The sequence below is a fragment of the Streptopelia decaocto genome, assembly GCF_964273445.1.
Source record: "Streptopelia decaocto genome assembly, chromosome: Z".
NCBI lineage: Eukaryota > Metazoa > Chordata > Aves > Columbiformes > Columbidae > Streptopelia > Streptopelia decaocto.
Window position 1 is genome coordinate 63284549 of NC_138657.1, and position 18398 is coordinate 63302946.

Genomic DNA, 18398 nt, shown 5'->3' on the forward strand with positions numbered 1-18398 from the left:
TTGCATCACCTGGAGGTAGAAGTCAAAGGCTTCTTAGCCTGGCTTACTGCTAAGAAACATTCATAGACATTAGAGATGGACAAGGAGTTCTTGTATTGGAATAATTTGTTGATAAAGTAATTTAGACTTCTTTCCTTTTTCCACTGTTTTTGGTTTGTCTTGCAGTTGTTTATCTTGCTTGTGCAATGAAATAAAAACCCAAGCTAGCATATGAAATCAGGAGTCCTGCTGTCAGGTCGACCTTGAAAATAACCTGGTTAAGAGCAGATGAAAAATATATTCATTATCCACTAATGAAATAATTGCTTTGTTAAGAATCTGGAAAGATCAGATCTTGGCATGATTTTCTGACACTGAGTCATTCACACTAATATCTGTGATGTGAAGAGTAGTGGCTTTTGACTGTATCTTGAGATTGACGTGTTTGAGCTGCTCACCTGGGATGTGATCATGCAAGTTAATTGCCCAGCTACCCATCGGTCTCTCCCACCTGCCTGCTGGGGAATGGGGATAGGTATGATTTGACCCCGGGTGGGGCAGGCATCTGGGAGCAGTGCTTTTAATTTATCCCACATCAGTGAAGGATGCTGGGGAGTGGTGTGCTGGTTTGGCCACCTGGGTGTACTCCCTGTCCCTGTAGAGGAGGATGCTGCACTGGTCGTTGCTTAGAGGTGATCACTTATATGCTGGTCTGAATGTGCTGCATTTCTGTTTGGTGGATTTTGTGTTGGTTTTGTGCTGCTTTCCAGCTGCATGTGGTCAGCACATTGGCTGCCAGCTCCTATCAGGCCTATTGTGTTGGTTGTTGTTGTTTGTTTTTTTTTAATGCATGAAACTTAGAACTTTTTCTTAAGTTCACATTTCCAAAGCAGCTTCATGGCTGGTGAGGAGCAGTTCACTGTTTGCTTCTGCTGCTCCTATGGGCAAAAACCTGTGAAGTTTGTAAATGGGAACTGGACCCTGCAGACAGGCAGTAAAAATCCACTTTTAAATGCAGAGGAAGGGACACATCCAATGGCCCATGTTAGGGCCCGTGGCAGTCAGTGAGTGCGTTCAGACCTTGCATGGTTATTGGTATTCTTATCAGGGCTTATCTGTGTTTTTATTTGCAAATTGTTACATATTTATACCAGGTTTGGCTGAATTACTGCTGTGACAGAAAGTGCTTTTTCTGTAGACAACTATTTTACATTTTCCATTTTACTGTCTGGCTTTTTAACTACTTACTGTGTTTCTGTTTTCCATTTGTTTACACCTTGCTCCTGCCAAGCTTTTCTTTAATACAAGATTTCAAAGCAATTTTGCCTTTGTATACATAGATTTGCAGCTTCTCAAACACAGCACAGTCAAAATCAGTCAAACCCCTTTAAACTCCCCTGCAATTAGCTGGTGAAAGGAAAGGGAGGAAGAACAGCTCCAGCATCTTTCATTTATTTATTTATTTATTTATTTATTTTCCTCAACACTCAGAGGAAAAACGTTCCTTTTTGTTTTATTAATGATGTGCTTATGAAATTGAGCGTTTGATGGTATGCACTTGGAGCAGGCAGAAGGCGAGCTTCCCCATGTTGCGCTGGCAGCCTGCTCCCTTTCTGATCTGCAGCACGCTAGTTTATTCCAGATGTAGGCTCCCTCCGAACAGAGGCTGCCTGATGTACAGTGGCTTCACGGTGGAGAAAGATGTCCGGGGGGGTGGACCCACTTGGAGCTGCCAGCTGTATTCTCTGTTCTCGCGGTTGGTTACATAAGATGGCCTTTCTTTTCTTTGCAATTAATCCAAGTAGAATATTTATACTGCCTTTGAAAACATTTTAATTATTCCTAGCTTAGGCACTTCGAAGTTGATCAGCTTCACGGGGAAAAATCTGTTCCAAAGGTCTGCCTGATCCAAAGAGCCAAGTTAGGAGGAAAGTTGAGTCACCTAAGAGTGATGTAACTGCGGATAACAAAAATTAACCATTAGTCCAATGGCAGCCTGACTTGACCACTTGTTTTTCTTATTGCTGTAGGAGTGTTAACAAAAGTGAAGTCAAAAAATGTAGGGCTGCAATGGGCTTCAAGAGGCAACTTGGTCTAATCAGGTCATAGAATAGTTTGGGCTGGAAGGGACCTTCAAAACTCATCCGGTCCAAACCCCCTGCCATGAGCCGGGACATCCTCAACTAGATCAGGTTGCTCAGAGCCCCATCCAGCCTGGCCTGGGATGTCTGCTGGGCTGGGGCATTGACCACCTCTCTCAGCCAGTGTTTCACCACCGGAATTGTTAAAAAATTTCTTCCTCATGTCCAGATTGAATCTCCCCTCTTCCAGTTTAAAACTATTACCCTGTGTCATATCATAACAGGCCCTGCTAAAAAGTCTGTCTGCATCTTTCTTACAAGCTCCTTTCAAGCACTGAAAGGCCACAATGAGGTCTCCCTGGAGCCTTCTCTTCTCCAGGCTGAACAACCCCAACTCTCTCAGCCTGTCCCCACAGCAGAGCTGTTCCAGCCTCTGATCATTTCTGTGGCTCCTATGGTCCCTCTCCAAAAGGTTCATGTCTTTCCCGTGCTGAGGGCTCCAGAGCTGGACACAGGACTCCAGATGGGGTCTCACCAGAGCAGAGGGGCAGAAGGGTTGTCCTGTTCTCCTCTGAATCCAGCTTCAGCAAATATTCACCCATCATGTCTGTAAAACCCATTCACAGAGGGTAGTCTACTGTCCCTTTGTGCAGACAGGTCTGCTGCTGCCCTGGGTTAACAAGGAAAGTCCATGGGTTGGATCTCAGCAGAGTTAACATTTTCTCCCAGGAGATCGGGAACAAATCTCTTGAGGGAAATTTTGTTTTCTTATTCTGTTGACACTCACAAAGCAAGAATGGATGTCATTCTGAGTGTCCATCTTGGCCAAATCTCAGGGGGAATGCATGAAGTTTTGTGGATTGTGACGCACAGGTTGTCTTCCCATGTTATCTGGTGAGCCCTTTGCACATAGCTTCTCCAGTGCTCAGCTTTGTTATTGTGACTTGCCTTTGTTTAAGGGATATAGGTTGGTCTCCTTATTTTTAAGTGTGACCAGAGCTGGGTATTGCCTAGTCACTGTTTGGAACAGGAGCTGGCAGTGCCCTTCTCTCTGTCCTTGCCAAGCATGCATGGAGTTTGAGATACCTGGCTGGACTGGCATCAGCCCACCTCTGTGCTTTAGGCATGAAAGGCTTTTGCAGTGAGAGCTGTGGGTGCACATCTGCAGATTTATTGTGTCATTTGTGAACAAAGCCAGGGGGATTATTCTGAGTCATTTATAAATTGAGCTATGAGAACTATTCTGAGAGGATAGAAAAGTTCAGATGTTAATAGGAATAAGAAACTGACCAGCAGCCAAGCAGCAACCAGAATTGTGCAGCTGATCAGGGGAGAGTGGTCAGCAGTTAAACGTGTCCTCCTCTGGGCAGGGATTGTGCAGGCCCCAGGGACAGTGACATCAGACCTGCAAACTGCCAAATCTAACTACACTTGGAGTTTCCCTTGGGTACTCTAACTCTCTGGAGTGAAGTGAATACACCAGAATCCTAGCTTTCCTTTAAAGACTAAGTGATCTTGCAATCTTGTTTATGAAGGAAAGTTTGAGAATATGATCCTTTAAAAAAATTCAAAATTAAGGACATGCATCACTCTGCCTATTTTTTAATTTATTATTTTAAATTGTATTGTCATACCTGGGAATCTCCAGTAACTCAAGGAAACTCATTTTAGGTTAAATTTAAATACATTTACAAATGCTTGGAATTGGCACAGAGCTTTACTATTAAAGCTCTCCTATGATGGAGTTGCATAAGATGCACATTCAAAGCAGCAGCATTTCCTAGCTGTGAAGTATCCCGTGCTGCTCTGTGCAACAGAGATAGCAGCTTTGTGGGGAGGGGAAGGGGCTTCTGCTGAACACACCCTTTCTCCAAGAGGCATCAAGCAAAGGATAGCAATCTGCTTTTTAATACTTAGCTTTCAAAATCTTGGGGTGACATGCCTTGGAGGGAGGTGTATATTGGTGGGGGCATTTGCTTTGCAGCACATGGTTAAATGAAGAGCTACGAATGTTTTATGAAGAAGAGGCAAAGAACAGTGAGGGGATCTGATTTCCAGTCAGCACCAAATTGTTTATTCCCAGTGAAGTACATGGCCAATGGGGACTCGAGGGACAGCCTTTTCTTACACAGGCGATGGTGACCGTGTCATTTGAAAATGAGTGAAAAAAAGATGTGTTAGCGTGTGTGCCACATGGGTTCCTTGTCTTTATTGTGGCTGTGTTCTGCTGTCCACGTTCGGACTCAGTAACGCTTTACTTTGCAAGTGCTTTTTATTTCAGTGGGAGTTCAAGAGGAATAAGATGGTTCTTGCATTGACAGCAGAGAGTCTTGCCATTTGGTGCCATTAACTGATTTGCTGTGTAATTGAATATTTGAGAGCAGGCCAGTTAAGAAATTTGCTTTGGTTTTGTTTGGTGTTTTTTTTTTTTTTTAATAATAAGATGCATGATAGTGAGGAGTGCTGAGGAACTCAGGTTGGGCACTGCACGTCGTGGGCCTTTGCATAACTCACATTCCAAAAAGCTTTTGCAAATCATTAAGTGCCATTTTATGACTGCATTGTTAAACTTTGTTGGAGGGACTTCTTCTAAACTAGATATGACAATGGAAGGCTTGCAGTAGCATCTTGTGAGGAGAATGGATGGTCATCATTTCAGCCTGGGCTTGGTTGGGGGTGGCAGAGAGATTATATTTCTCTGTTATACTGTTTTCATTATGGGTGCAAGGTACTTGATAGCAATAAAACCTCTCTGGAGCATTTTCATGTCGTAGGTCAGTTCTGGTTTTTAAGTAGATAAATATAGTTGACTCCTGCCCCTGCATTTAACATGGCATCTCATGTATCACTCTAATTTATCTCAAAGTATTCTCTGTCCTGACATGTCCTGTTATTCAGCAGGAGACTGGGCTTTTATCGATGTGCTGAGGATCCCAGTTAAACCTGTTGGGATGTTGCCCATGTGCATGACTTTCAAGTTAACAAATTACCCACAGGTGTATAGGTTTTCAGGCCCAGACTTTTGGGTTACCTCTTAAGACACCTGGTTTGGTTTTCCTGTTTCTCCTACCTTTGGTCTAGGGGCTGTGTAATATTATTATTCTTATTTTTCACTTTGTTCTTACATGTTGGTGTAGATACTGACCTCTTTGTTCCTGTATCTGAAAAACGCATCTTGCATTGCATTTAAAAGCTTCAGGGTATGGTGCCAGTGATCTTATAAAGAAAGCACATTTTCTTCACTTAATAAAGGCTTTGATAAACAATGTTTGCCTAAAATCCTCAGGTTGCTGCCACAACCCTTGGGTTTGCCAATATATTTAGTGGTTCCCCCTCTCAGAAACAAGCAGCAATTTCTACATGATCTTCACAGTTTGGCATGAAACTTTAATCAGTCATCTTTGCAACTTGGGTGTTTGTGTACTGTGAGAACGTTGCTGTGTGCAGAACAGACCAGCTCAGAAACAGCTGAACTGGTGCCTGGTGACTACAGCACTTGGCCTAAATATTGCCTCCAAATATTGCATTTTGCTGCCTTGCAAGCTTGAAAACTTCCTAGGGTTTCTTGTAATTCTGTTGCCTTGGTTCTTCCCCTCTCTGAGGAAGTCCTGGCAATCACATTACATGTCTTGCTTCCTTGTTTTTTTCTCTTACCTTTTTTGCTCTGCTGGTATCTGCCACAATTGCGTTTCCTTGTGCCTAGTCCTTACAGTAGGACTTATGGGAAGCAGTGTTTATTTTGCATTTTTGTGTTGCTCTGGAGTTTGTAAAGCACTTTTTGGATTAATATTTATAACAATAAAAAAGGTGTTCTAAACATCACTTATTACCTTGCTTATATTGAAACGTTATTCTCTGCGGTGGGTAAATTATTATTTACAGTTTGTACAACAGCTGTACAATAAGAAATATTTGATTGGCAGCTGATAATTTGAAGCTGGTATTTTCTTTCCTGTGTCTTAAATCCTTCAAAGCCCTCCGGAGGGGGGAAATGCTGCTGTGTGATGCCAGTCTGGTCTCTGCTGCAATAGCAGCTGCGCTGCCTGGTGTTCAAGGTCCCCCTTGAACAAGGTCTTGCTCCTCCGCAGCTCACCCTTGAGTTTTGGCAAAGGGATTTGAGGCCGCTGGTTGCTTCAGGAAGGATCGGGGTGTTGGGAGCAGCACCTCTGCGTGGCTCAGAAACGCTGCAAACAGCCCTGCAAGGAAACTTCTACGTGGTGACCCTGCTCTGTCCTGCCTCCTCCTCTCTGCCTCCTTCGCTTGGACCACAACTAACACAGCAAAGCTCAGCAAAAGCACCTGTATAGCTTGAGCTATACAGATGTGTGGTGATGGGCAGCAAGCTGCTAAATAGCTCCTTCTGTACCCTCCCAGCCCTCTCTCAGTGTCCAAATCCAAATTCAAGGACTCTCTACACGTTTTCTCTCAGCGAGAAGGTTGCCGCATATGGAGGATGCACATCATGAAGGGGACGGACGGGCTGGGAATCCAGATAACAGGAGGCAGAGGGTCGAAGCGGTCTCCTCACAGCATCATCGTCACACACGTGGAGGAAGGCGGCTCTGCACACAGGTGAGGTGACAGTGGTGCCTTCGGGAGTGGGAGTGATGGAGCATCCATGGCCATCCCTGTTAGCCAGACCCAGCAGAGAGGCATGGGGGTTTTGCCCTTTCCTGAGGGTGGGAATGAGGCATTTTTAGCTTAAAAACTTGTTTTTTTGATGGGTTGCTGAAGCCCCTTTCAGCGTCTTTATCCCAAAGTGCAGCCAGATCAAATGCCTGCTTGGTGATGGAGTGTCACTCAAGGAGCCTGATGGCTTGTGGGGCTTTTTTCCCCAAGTCCCTTTTCAGAAAATGGGGCTTCCCTGTGGGACTGGCGATGGGTGAGTGTGGGTTGTGCACCCTGGGGTTCTTAATGCCAGCCCTGGCCCTGCTCCTTAGTAGGGGAGGACTGAGGCTCACTGCTGCTCCATGGTCATCTTCAGTGGGGCACATAGAAGGTTTGAGGGGCTCAAACTGCAAAGAGGGAGAAATGGCTCTGGTTACCATAGTGATTTCCTGGGGGCACCTTTCTGAGCCACTTTTTTTGGGCAAATGACACTGCACTGATCAATGCAAGCTTAGCATCAGCTAGGTGACTTGTCCATGCCTCCACATCCCACTGCATGCCACCAGAGCCTAGCACTTAGGAAGGACCACCCTGCAGCTCCGTGTTCCCTCTGTGTTTCTGCAGGGACGGCAGGCTGACAGCAGGCGACGAGCTCCTCATGATCAATGGTCAGTCACTGGTTGGGCTGTCCCACCAGGACGCCGTGTCCCTCCTCCGCTCAGCTGCTGGCCTGGTGCAGCTGGTGGTCGCTAGCAAGGTATGGTCCTCTCCTTGGTGGTCTCCTGACCATACACACACAAGAGTTCATGCACATGCTGCATGGAAGGGGCATATTTTTTGAGAGGGAGTCACATGTGTACATTTGCTCTCCTAAATTTAATGCACAGCTATGGGAAATATATCAGTAGCTGCCATAAATCTGTGGCAAATCAGCAGGGTATAGACCAGCTTAATGATTTGCTTGTATTTGCTTGTGTTTGTTCAGTGTGCAAATGAGTCTGTATTTATTCATGCAGACGTTACTTAAGTTTTGGCCAAAACCATTTTCTTAAAATGTATGCTAAATAAAGCAGGCTGTTCTCAGCCTCTTCTGGTTCCTGCCTGCATACCCTCCATAGATCTCATCTCATGCTGTATCTGTGTGCCTGAGGTCTCTTGATGATGATCTCTTGGCTTGAGTTCTTTACTTTGTCCTTGTTAATAGCTTGGAGTGAAGCTCTTGCAGATAAAGGAGCATGAAATTTCAGGGAAATGAGAGTGGAACTCATCTATCAGTTGGGTTCTTCATTCTGTGTCATCACAGGAGAGATGGAGGGGATATTACATGAGATTTTTTTTCTTCTGTTTAAGAAAATCCTGCCCACCCCTGTTTGCTCTCCTCCCTGGACCACAGCATGCAGCTCCCCTACTTGGGTTGATCCAGGCCTTTGGTGAGCAGCTGCCTGGGGTCTTAAAGAAGGACCTGCCTGCAGGTGGGGGCCATCAATGCCATTGGGGTGGTGGCAGGAACATCTCGGGCCAAAGGAACTGCTCATAAAACTGCATTTCCAGCTGGAGCATGCTGTGTCAGCAGGCCACCATATCAGTATTTTTAAAATTTTTCTTAGGTTGATCTTCAGGTTCCCTAGGTCAACCTGAGACAGGTTTCTGTTGGTTTCATCTCTGGATGCTCTTATGGCTTCACAGAATGCTTTATGCTCATATTTTTCAAGCAGAGGCTGTATCCCACCATATTCGAAGAGTCTTCCTATACCTTCTCTAATGTTTCAGTCAGACAGTGAAGTTAATTGAAGACCTTCCGTAGGCTCACAGCCTGGTGTTAGCCACACCAGTGTTTAATCTGGAAACAGCATGCTTTGACCTGAAGGAAGTATAGGTACATTTAGTGTTTTGTTTAGACAACTGGACTATCTGCCAAACCACAAGGCCATAGCCTGCATAAATTTCACCTTGAAATTATTCACTCATTCATGTGATGATTGCATCAAAATAATCATAGTGAATAAGCTTGCAGCATAAAACTTCACATTCCTGATCAGGCTTTGAATCTGTTTGGCCTGCACTGTGTGCGTTGGGACAGTTTTCATGTCCCCAGGAGAGGGACTTGGAAAGGCAAGCGGTGGGGAACCCAGCCTGAGCCGTGTTTCAGGCAGTCTCAGAAAAGGTGTAAATCAGTGAAGTGTTCCCAGCAGTTCCCTCTGAGCGTATTTGTTGGAATGGGAACACAGCCTCACAATTTGGCCAGGTGAGCACTCTGGGCACAGGATTCCTTCTGAAAGCAATAAAATGTGAGTCTGTCTGGCCACTCCTTTTGGTTGACGCACATGTTTGCCTCATGAAAATTGTGCCAAAGACTGGAAACAGATCCTGAAGTGTCACAGCTGAGTTGGTAGAGGGTTGGTGGGTCAGTTTTTATTTTGTTCTCCTAAGTAAGGTTGTCAGTGTTTTATTCTTCTACATGTAGATAAATAAACATGTGAAGGGAACATCCGCAGCGAGGGAGCAGGAGCACAGGGTGTGATTTGGGATGCAATGAAATGAGTAATGAGGTCTATAATCTCTTGAGTCTGCTTGCAGTGACATTTAATGAACTCAAAGAGGGGAGGAGTGGGCTGCTGGGGAAGCGTTTATTTTAAATTCTCCTTTATGAAATCTGGATGTTTTAGATGTGTGTTGGCCTGTGTTTATTATATATGCACTTTAAAACCAGGTCTGCTTTTTATAACTGGACAATTAAAGTTGGAGCACATGAAAGTGTGTACTGAGGGGAGCCTTTCCTGAGCAGGTGAAACAGAGAAATTTCACTGTGACTTTGGTGGTTTTCTGCATGCAAAGTAACATATTTTGTTGTCTCTCGGGTAGGAATCTGCTGAAGGGGATTTTCTGAAGTACCCATCTACCAGTTTGCCAGACTTGCTTAGCACATGCTCAGTCCAAGACTCTGTCTCTTGCACTGACAATAAAGAAAACGAAGAGCCAGAAGAAGATGTGAAGGGAGTGAATGTATCTCCTGAAAAACTGGTCGCTGTAAGTGTGGCTTTGGTGTGACGTTTTTACTCTCTCCCTTGATGCCTGTTTGCATCTCTCACGTTCTCCTGCAGCCTGACATGGAGAAGGTCCTTGGGGTGGGGCAAACAAAGCAGCAGCACAGGGAGCAGGAGCTCTTGCGTCCTCCAAGCAATCACTGTTTTGTTTTTCTCTCTGCCGTTGGATTGTTTTCCACCCACTTCCACTGCTTTTGTTGGATATGGTGCAAAGCGTCTCTCAGTGCTTATGTGGTAACACGCTCTTCTTTCCCCTCCTTTTGTAACTACTTTAACTGTTTATGATCCAAGTCTCCAAGTTTTTATTTGCTGTGTTGAAACCAACAGACACTTTTAGGGGGAGGGATATTAATTTCTGGCTGTGAACCATATCTAAAGTTCTGCTGAATAAATGCTGCCAGTTGATAATCTCACTTGCATTCCCTTCAGGGCTGCATTAAGCAGAGATTTAAGTGGATTATTATTATTTATTTGTAATGTAGCATCTCTCTGAAACTTCATTGGTGTTCTGAGCCTGCGTTGTATTGTACAGACAAAGAATAAAATGATGTTTGCTACTCTAAAGAGCTTGGAGGCTGATTTTCCAGCAAGGAAAAGCAAGTAGATTTTCTTGAAGCTTTTATTTTTTTTGGTTTTCTCTTCTTGTCTTTTTTCCCCCTATTTTCTGCAGCAATTATAATAAATCTCTTAAACCTTTGATTGGCTCAGATGTGATACTGGTTTGGTGATTTTCTTTTTTTTTTTTTATTTTGTATTCTTATACTTAGTCTTTCCTGAGCAAAAGACAAGTCTCACGCTGTAGTCCAGCTGGTGCTGTTCTTCATACCTGCCTGTTATTTTTTACTTTCTTTGAGTCTATGCTTATAACAGTCCTCGTTCTCACCCATCTCTTCACTGTGGCAAGTTTTGTTATTTCTGCGTTGTCTTCTCTTCTGTGTGCCAGGGTGCCTTTCTGGGGGAGGAAGGGAAAAACAAATAAATGAGGGATGTTTAGCATGCTTATGATGGTGTAGTGTTTGTGTGCTAACTTGAGTGGGCACCTAAGCATTCTTTTGGCTATCAAAATACTTTACATTCTTCCATATATCATGTTTCAAATTCTGGTAATTTTTCATGAGGCTGTAAGTGAGCAGCGCTTAAACATAAAAATCAGTTTTCCCAAAACTTAATTTTATGTGGCTTCACGATGCACCTCCCCAGTGTTCCATTGATTCTTTTGGCACACATCAGGGGCTGTTTGCCACTGTTTTGCTCCTGACTTGCCAGCAAGGCTCTGCCTGCTTTTCAGCGATGGCTTTTTTTTTTTTGATCAGGTGTTTCCTTTTCAGATTAATATAATGCTAGGGAAAACTTGAGGTAGCTGAGGTTCACACCACCATGAAGACCCAGCTCCATGAGCCTGCCCAGAACCCTCAGCATGGACCTGGGTTTAGAGCCTGCCCCGATGCCCATCCCAGTGCTGCCCAGTGGTGACAGCCTGATGGAGAGCCAGTTTGATGTGCTGGCCTGTCTGGCACTCTCGCCCCTGACGGCAATAGCTCTGTGCTTTCATAGTGCGTCCCTGGGGGATGGAGGGAAAATCACAGAAATCTTAGTACAATAAACACATTAGAAGAATAGTAAGAAGTTGTGTTTTTTTTTCTTCTTTTCTCTGTTTCTATTAACTTTTTGTTGAGGGGCTGTAATTCAGAGGGATTTCATAAGTTGCTCGTGACTCTCATGACCTCTTCTTTTTTTGCTTGAGCTGCACATGAAACCCTTTTTCTTCTAAACCAAATTGTGGGATGTTTTTGCATTCTCCACATAATTGCCGTCTCAGCCTCAGGAGTGCAAACGGGGCTCTCTACAACCTGGCGCGGGCATTCTGTACCACGTAGGCTCTTTGTCTGCCCCCACAGCCTGATCCATCTTCATCAGATCAGGGCAGCCTGAGCTGAGCTGGGCTGTGCAAATCCTGCGTGCCACCAGGCAGGACAGGTACGGTAAATGTATGGAAAAGATAAACTTCACACATGGCTTTCTTTCACCTGGCAAGATGAGGGGGATTTTTTCATAGCAAAGCTTAGAAGCTGATTTCAAGGTCACTATGAACATGAAACATGACCTGATTTTATTTGTGTGTGTGTGTGTGTAGATATATATATATATATATTTATGCACCTATATAATTATATAGATTACTGCAAATTGCTTTGGAAAATACTGTTTCTTTGCTGCTCTCACTCTCTTGATGATACTCACATTACTTCTCTTTTTCTTACGTATATTCCATTATATTTGTACTGTAGATAAGGGATGACAGTGTGACTGATGCTTAAAGCAAGAACTAAGCTGGACCAAATATAATCATTTTAGACTTCCAGGGTGGGTCGTACTCCACATCTGGACCAGGTGACTGAGACTGTGGTCTCAGTTTAAGCATCAGACCTCTTAGATTTGAAACTGATTTTCAACCCAGCTCTGGCCAGGAGTTACCCTTCTCACCTGTTTCTCTCCTCTGACAAGAGATAAATGAATTTTCTTGTTGACTGTGCAGGACTTTTATAGAGACTTAGGGATGCTGTCAGGTGTTGGGCAGTTAGGTAACAAAAAGTAATTCAGAGTGATTTATCACCTGCTGAGGTTTCACTGTCCCTTTGCTGACCAGCACACTGCATATCTAATTCTCGAGCAAGTGTAGAAGATAGTACAAAGCTTGCAGGAGCTCTTAGGGTTGTCTAAGGTCTTCTTTCATCAACTTTGCTGTGAATCTATTTCAGTGCTGCATATTCTGAACCATTATTTATATACTTGATGGACTTGCTGTTAATGTCTGATTGCTTAAAGGCTGAACCAGGCACAAAACATCATCACTTTGAACTAGGGTATATATTCAAATCTCCATCCTTGCAGTGTTTCAGAACTCAGCTGGACCAGGCCTTGAGCAACCTGATCTAAGTTGTCTCTGCTTTGAGATGGTGGCTGGACCTGGGGTTCCCAAAGGTCCCTTCCAACCTGGCTTACTCTACAGTTCTGTGAAAAGATATTTAAAAAAAACCTAAATCTCATAGGGATGTATGTTAAAAATTTTCCCTGTGAGAAAGTTCTTTCAAACTCTTAAATTCTGCTCCAGCATTTCCAGCCAGGGAAATATAATCTGAGCTAATCAGCTTCCCCAGGACACAGCAGGAGAGTTCAGTGACACTTGAAAATTATAATTTAAGAGAAGTATCACTTATAGCTCTTACTGAAAAGTCCACTCGTTGTGCTTCATTAATAAAAATTATGTAATAGAATTAAGTTGGAGCTCTGTTTTTATACAGTCTCCTCATGTAAAGCCCCATTTAACATGAAACATCCTTAAAGTTGTGACTTCAGTAAAACTTGTGCTGCCAGGCAAGAAAAGGATTACCTTAATATCCTTAAAGTGCATTTCTTTTAGAGCTAGTTTGGCCAAAATGTTCCTTAACTTCAGATACAAAATACTGGGCCACAGAGCCATATTGTGTTAAATTGCCCTGAGGCACTTTGGGGGGTTTTAAACTCCCCCTGCCCCAATCCATATTTTTGCCATGTGCAGTTGACATGCTATTTTAAAGTGTCATTATTTATATGCGAGTGAAATAGGATGATATGATAGTATTTTCCTTTGACAATTTATTTTTATCTCTAATTCACTTTTCCTAGTATTTCTGTTGCTTGAAGTTGAATCTGTCACTGCATTGCTGGCTGAGCAACCTGGGAAATGAACTCTAAAGAGAAAGCAAGTTGGCCAAGAATTTGCAAAGTGGTTGATTTGGGGTCCCCAGGCAGAGGCATGTACCGTTCTTAGTTGCGTCAAAGTTTTTTGCTGTTGGTTCTGCTGGTGCTGTGTTGTTCAATATATGATGATCTGAGTACTTTATTTTTGAAGTGTTTGACGTCAGTGACCAGCTTCATATTAATGGGCTGAAATTCCAAAAAGTTACTAAATACAAGGAAAGGATGTTAGCCTCAGTGGGTCTGGATCTGTAGTTGCTGGAGGCAAAAAGGAAAGCCTGGGGACCATTCCCTTATAGTTTGCTTTATCTCATGCTCTCCCCTGGGTATCTGCTGCTCATGAGGCCAGAGGCAGGACCCTGAGCCAAGTCTATTCCATGGGGAATACAATTTTACAAAAGAGGATTTTCTTATTTGGGAAGGGAGGTCGTTGTTATCCCTAACTGTTGGGGAGGAACTGGGAAGGCAGGCAATTTGCCTCCCTGTGCCCAAACTGACCACACGGGTGAGCCCTGAAGAAGCAGCTTCTGGCAGCATCCCCACCTGCATGATCCTCTGCTGTGAGACAGCAAAACCTTTTTCCTCATGTTTAATTGTGTTGTGTTGACCTGGTGTTCTTGATGTGTACCTTCACTTGAACTGTGGCCATGACCCACAAACACCTTGATCCTTCTACAAGTAACAGAAACAGGATGTCTCCAGTTAAACGTTTCTTGCATGAGCTGGATTTCCTTATCCCTACCCAAAACTACTTCTGTTTTTTGCAAGGCATGCAGCTGTAAGTAGATAAATAAGCCTGTTCTGTGAATATGCAGAAATGCATGTTTACCCCCTTCTCCTCCCCATTTTTATATTTTATCTGAGCCATAGGACTGCTTAGTTATTTTCTGTCATGAGTCTTTCTTTCTGTCTTACTGGGGATATGTAATTACCTGTAGCCATGCAAGCATAATAAGGAAGAGGATAACAATGCCATAAGTTTAAAAACACTCTTGGGGTCAAAAGTTCTTCTGGAAACACTGGGAGAGAATTTCAGAGAAAGCATTAGCATTGAGAAGGAACAGGAAGCATAACTCAACAATTAAATGTGTGCCGAGTACAGAGAGAAACGCTCATTACTTGGAGGACTTGAGTGTTCATTCCCATTAGGGCGCTGTAGTCTCAAAAGAGTTCGCTGAAACCCAACTCACTCCTCAAACTGCACTGCATGGCTGGAAAAAAAGAGCAAAAAGTGCTTTTGCTGTCAGAAATCTGCTTTGCACTGAAGCACTTTACTTGATGGGCAAAGAAGACGAAGCGGCTGCTGTGAGGTGAGGTCGTGGCCAGCCCTTGTCCTAGAGAAAGGTTTAATAACTCCTCGTCATGGTGAGGGCTGGAATACTTTGCAGATTCTGCCTCTTGCCACATTGCCCTTGGAAGGGGCAGGTGAGGGCAGTGTCCAGCCACACAACTGGAGCTGCTGCTTGGCTGTAAATGCTGCATTTGATGGAAGTCTGGCAGCATGGTACCTTCCTGAGATACAGTCTTGTCCAGCGTATCTGTGGGTCTGTGCCTGTGCAGTACCCCTCACTCATGCTGTATCCCAGCAAACACATGGAGTCCTACAATGACTCCAGAGGACCGGGGAAATGCAAGATTTTAGACTAAATGTAGTTAGGAGTTTGGGGAAGGCAAAATGACAAAATATGTGGGGACCAAACCTTGTTCGCCTAATGTGGCTGTTCTTCTTGTGTTGTTTCCAGAATCTGAATCACATCAAATCAAGCAATTGCGATTCATCTTATTGCCGGGGGGATGTTCAGTGATGGGCCGATGGTGGTGGTGTGGCACTGACAAGGGCTTGGGGTAGGTGTGGGCATGCATCGCATAAATTTGGGAAGGAGGAAGAGTGATGAAAGGCCCCTAGGGGGGCAGTGTCATTGAATTACTGTTTTTCACACGTTCTGAAATTCACCTGTCAAGGAGACATTAGTGTGAATGTGTTCTTCAGGTCAAGGGAGAGCTGCTCAGCAGCAATTGCATCCTTCCCTGTGCCTGGCTCCCGGCCCTTCTGGGACGCTTTCTGCTGCCTCTGGATTAAAGGCAAGCCCAGAGAAAACTGTTTCACCTGGAGGCCAGTACTCTGAAGGGTTCCCTGTAGGTGTGATGCAGGCTACAAACGATGAACTACCTCCTCTTGCTGGGGCTGGTGGAAGATAACCTTTTTGACTTGACTATAAAAACCAGTGTAGACAATGCCCAGGGTTATAATTTTTGCTCTTCTGTGTGATCCATTTGAAAGCCAAGTCAGCAGAGTAATAAAAACACAAGTTTATCTAGAGTACAGGTTCTGCATGGTCTTTGTTTTTGTGAATGAGGGTTTTTCCCATAAAGCAACAGATACAGTACAGCCTGTCTCTCCTTTGGCTGTTTGGATAACTGCCCAGTTTTGAAGGAGATGAACTGCCTTTAACAAGCTAAAAATAACCCCCTCATGGCACTGGAACAAGAGAGATGCTGTCACAGCCATGCAGTTCACATACATTAACAGAAGGATGATAAAGGCTGTAGGATTTGAAAGTTAGTGTGTGTGTCGTATCATCACATCTGCAGTTTGTTTATCTGCAAAATTCTTGAGTGTGTACACAGTCCAGTCTTGGCTGGGCTTAGTTAGAACTCATTCTAGATGTGCTGTGCTTTAGTAAATATGGCCTATATAACGTTTGAGGCTTTATATCCTTGATTCAGGTATGAAAGACTCTTAAAGCTTATGTATTCTATATCCTCTCATGTACTTAGGATGACATAAAACGTAGTTTTGGAGCTGAAATCCAAAACTGTCCACCAGTTGTGTCATGGGAACACTGCAGCTGTGGGTTGACTTCGATATTAGGAAGGTCTTGTTTCATTCTCAGGAGAGTTGTTTATTTTGAGGATTGTTTATTGCTTGCTTTGTCTTTCGCTGTGAGTAAAAAGGTTGTAATTTAAATAAAAAGAACAAAAAGGCAGAAGAAATTTATTGTTTGTCATGATGCACAGGCTCTGGATTTGTGCTAAGCCATGAGCTGAGCATTTATTAGAGAAAATAACAGAGGAGCTGAACCAGCTTTCACACAACTTGCGTTCCATGTTTGTCTCCGCTCTTTACAAGAACTGATCTTCTGGGACCTCTCCGCAGCCCATGGAGACATCTCGTGGGCGATGACTAAACTGCATGCAAACGTGTTGTGCTTTTTGATGTTTGGGGGGAAAAAAGGATGAAGCATGAAAAAGAAAACAGCAGTAATCTGTTTGTGCACCATTTCAGAAATGTATGCAGTTTGATTTTCTTTAGCCTAGAAGCTGTTTCTAGTGAAAATCATAATATATTGCAGAAGAAGAGTCGTCTGGTCTGAAAAGGGGTGGGAACTGTTTAGCTGGGAGCATCTTACTATTTCCAAGGCATGTGTTGTCTGTGATATCTGTTTCTTGGAGAACTTAGCTGCAGTAGCCATTTCCTGTATTTCTTCTTATTTAAAATGATCTTTTAAAAGTTTTGTCTCTTTAAAACATGATTACTAATTTTAGCTAATTTGTTTGGAAACCTGAAAATGAAATCTACTTTACTTAGCTGCAGCCCTGCCCGTAAATATAACATTGCACCAGTGAGTCTTTGGAGCCAGCCCAACTGAGATCCTGCTGCATGGAGAACCTGCCAGCATCCTCTGAGCCATGGTCAGCGCGTTGGGGCTGCTGTTATCAAACACATTGAAGAAGGTTTTGAGGTGTGTCTTGTACAAAATAAGTAGAGTGTTTTGGAAGATGAGAGCAACTCAGCTCTTCCACAGTGCGTTTCCAGTCTGTTGGCTGAGGGTGCGTGGGCAGGCATTGCTGCTGGCTCAGTGTTGGTGAGTGCCAGGTTGTGTTTCATGTGCAGGTTTGTGTGTGACTACTCAGTAGAAAGCAATAAAAATAACCATTGAGGTTTTGTGCCTCCTGAAGCTGACAGTAGTGCCCTTTCTAGCAGCTACTGTGTTAGAGTGAAGGCTTAGGGTGGCTTCTGAGTGCTGGCATTTGGTGATAGACCAGGCATTCTTAGAGACCACTTTAAAGGCTTTTTGTTTTGTTTATTTGGCATTTCCTCCTATTCAGAAAACAGGGCAGCTCCAGTTCTTGACTCTTTATCAGACTTCCTGATCTATTTGCTACACATGAACTGGGAGTTTTACAACACTTTCTTTATAATTAGATAATGGAGGCCTCAGGTTCCCATCCCCTTCCCCCACGCTGGAGGAAGCACAGGCTGGACCCAGTGGTACCAGCAAGGGTAATTCCCAGATGAGCTGCTGGGGAAGGCGGCTGATGGTTTGTTTCACCAGTGGTGCTAAATATACCCCAAATCTGAGTCCTCCTGGGGCCTTGCTGATGGAGCCTGCCCTGGCCAGTATGCATTGCTGCTCTCTGCCTTGGCAGCCTCACACTTGGGGATCTAAGATTCCGGTTAAGGTACTGACTTAGTTCTGATGTGGAGGCGATGTTCCTCCTCTTTTCCTCCATCCCTGGCTCCACTTGGATCTCTGTGTTTGTTCCACAGCAGAGGGGAGCGGCAATGCAATACCCTTTGGAAGAGAGAGTCCTGTAGCTTGCTGCAGAAACAATTAGATCTGGGTTTAATTTGGATTTGTGAGCCCCGTGGTTCAGCTGAGGGTGCTACCTGGGCATTGAGAGGTGCTGTGTTTCAGAAAGATGCCCAGAGTGCTGCAGCCCCTGATGCTGTGTGTCCTGGCTTGTCCAGCTCTTTCCAGCATCCCATCAGCTTTGTGTGTGCCCTAAAACAGAGCAGTAAGCCATGGAAGACTCAGTGCTGGCCAAGATTAGAAAATCCATGTCCTCTGCATTGTTTGCAGTGTTAATTCCAGTAAATTATAGTGCTGCACTTTGTAATTTATCTGGGAGATAGGCTCAATTAAATTGAAAAAGAGCTAATTTA

General features: G+C 44.0%; 1 protein-coding gene across 1 annotated transcript in view; it reads left to right on the plus strand.

Moving 5' to 3' along the window:
- The window catches only part of PDZD2 (PDZ domain containing 2), a gene marked incomplete at its 5' end in the record, with an annotated part of 145412 nt that overhangs the window by 80407 nt on the left and 46607 nt on the right, over positions 1-18398 (plus strand). Inside the window, 3 exons of the mRNA XM_082075784.1 lie at positions 6490-6632; positions 7293-7425; positions 9531-9695. Coding sequence (XP_081931910.1) covers positions 6490-6632; positions 7293-7425; positions 9531-9695 — 441 coding nt within the window. The remainder of the gene's footprint in view (positions 1-6489; positions 6633-7292; positions 7426-9530; positions 9696-18398) is intronic.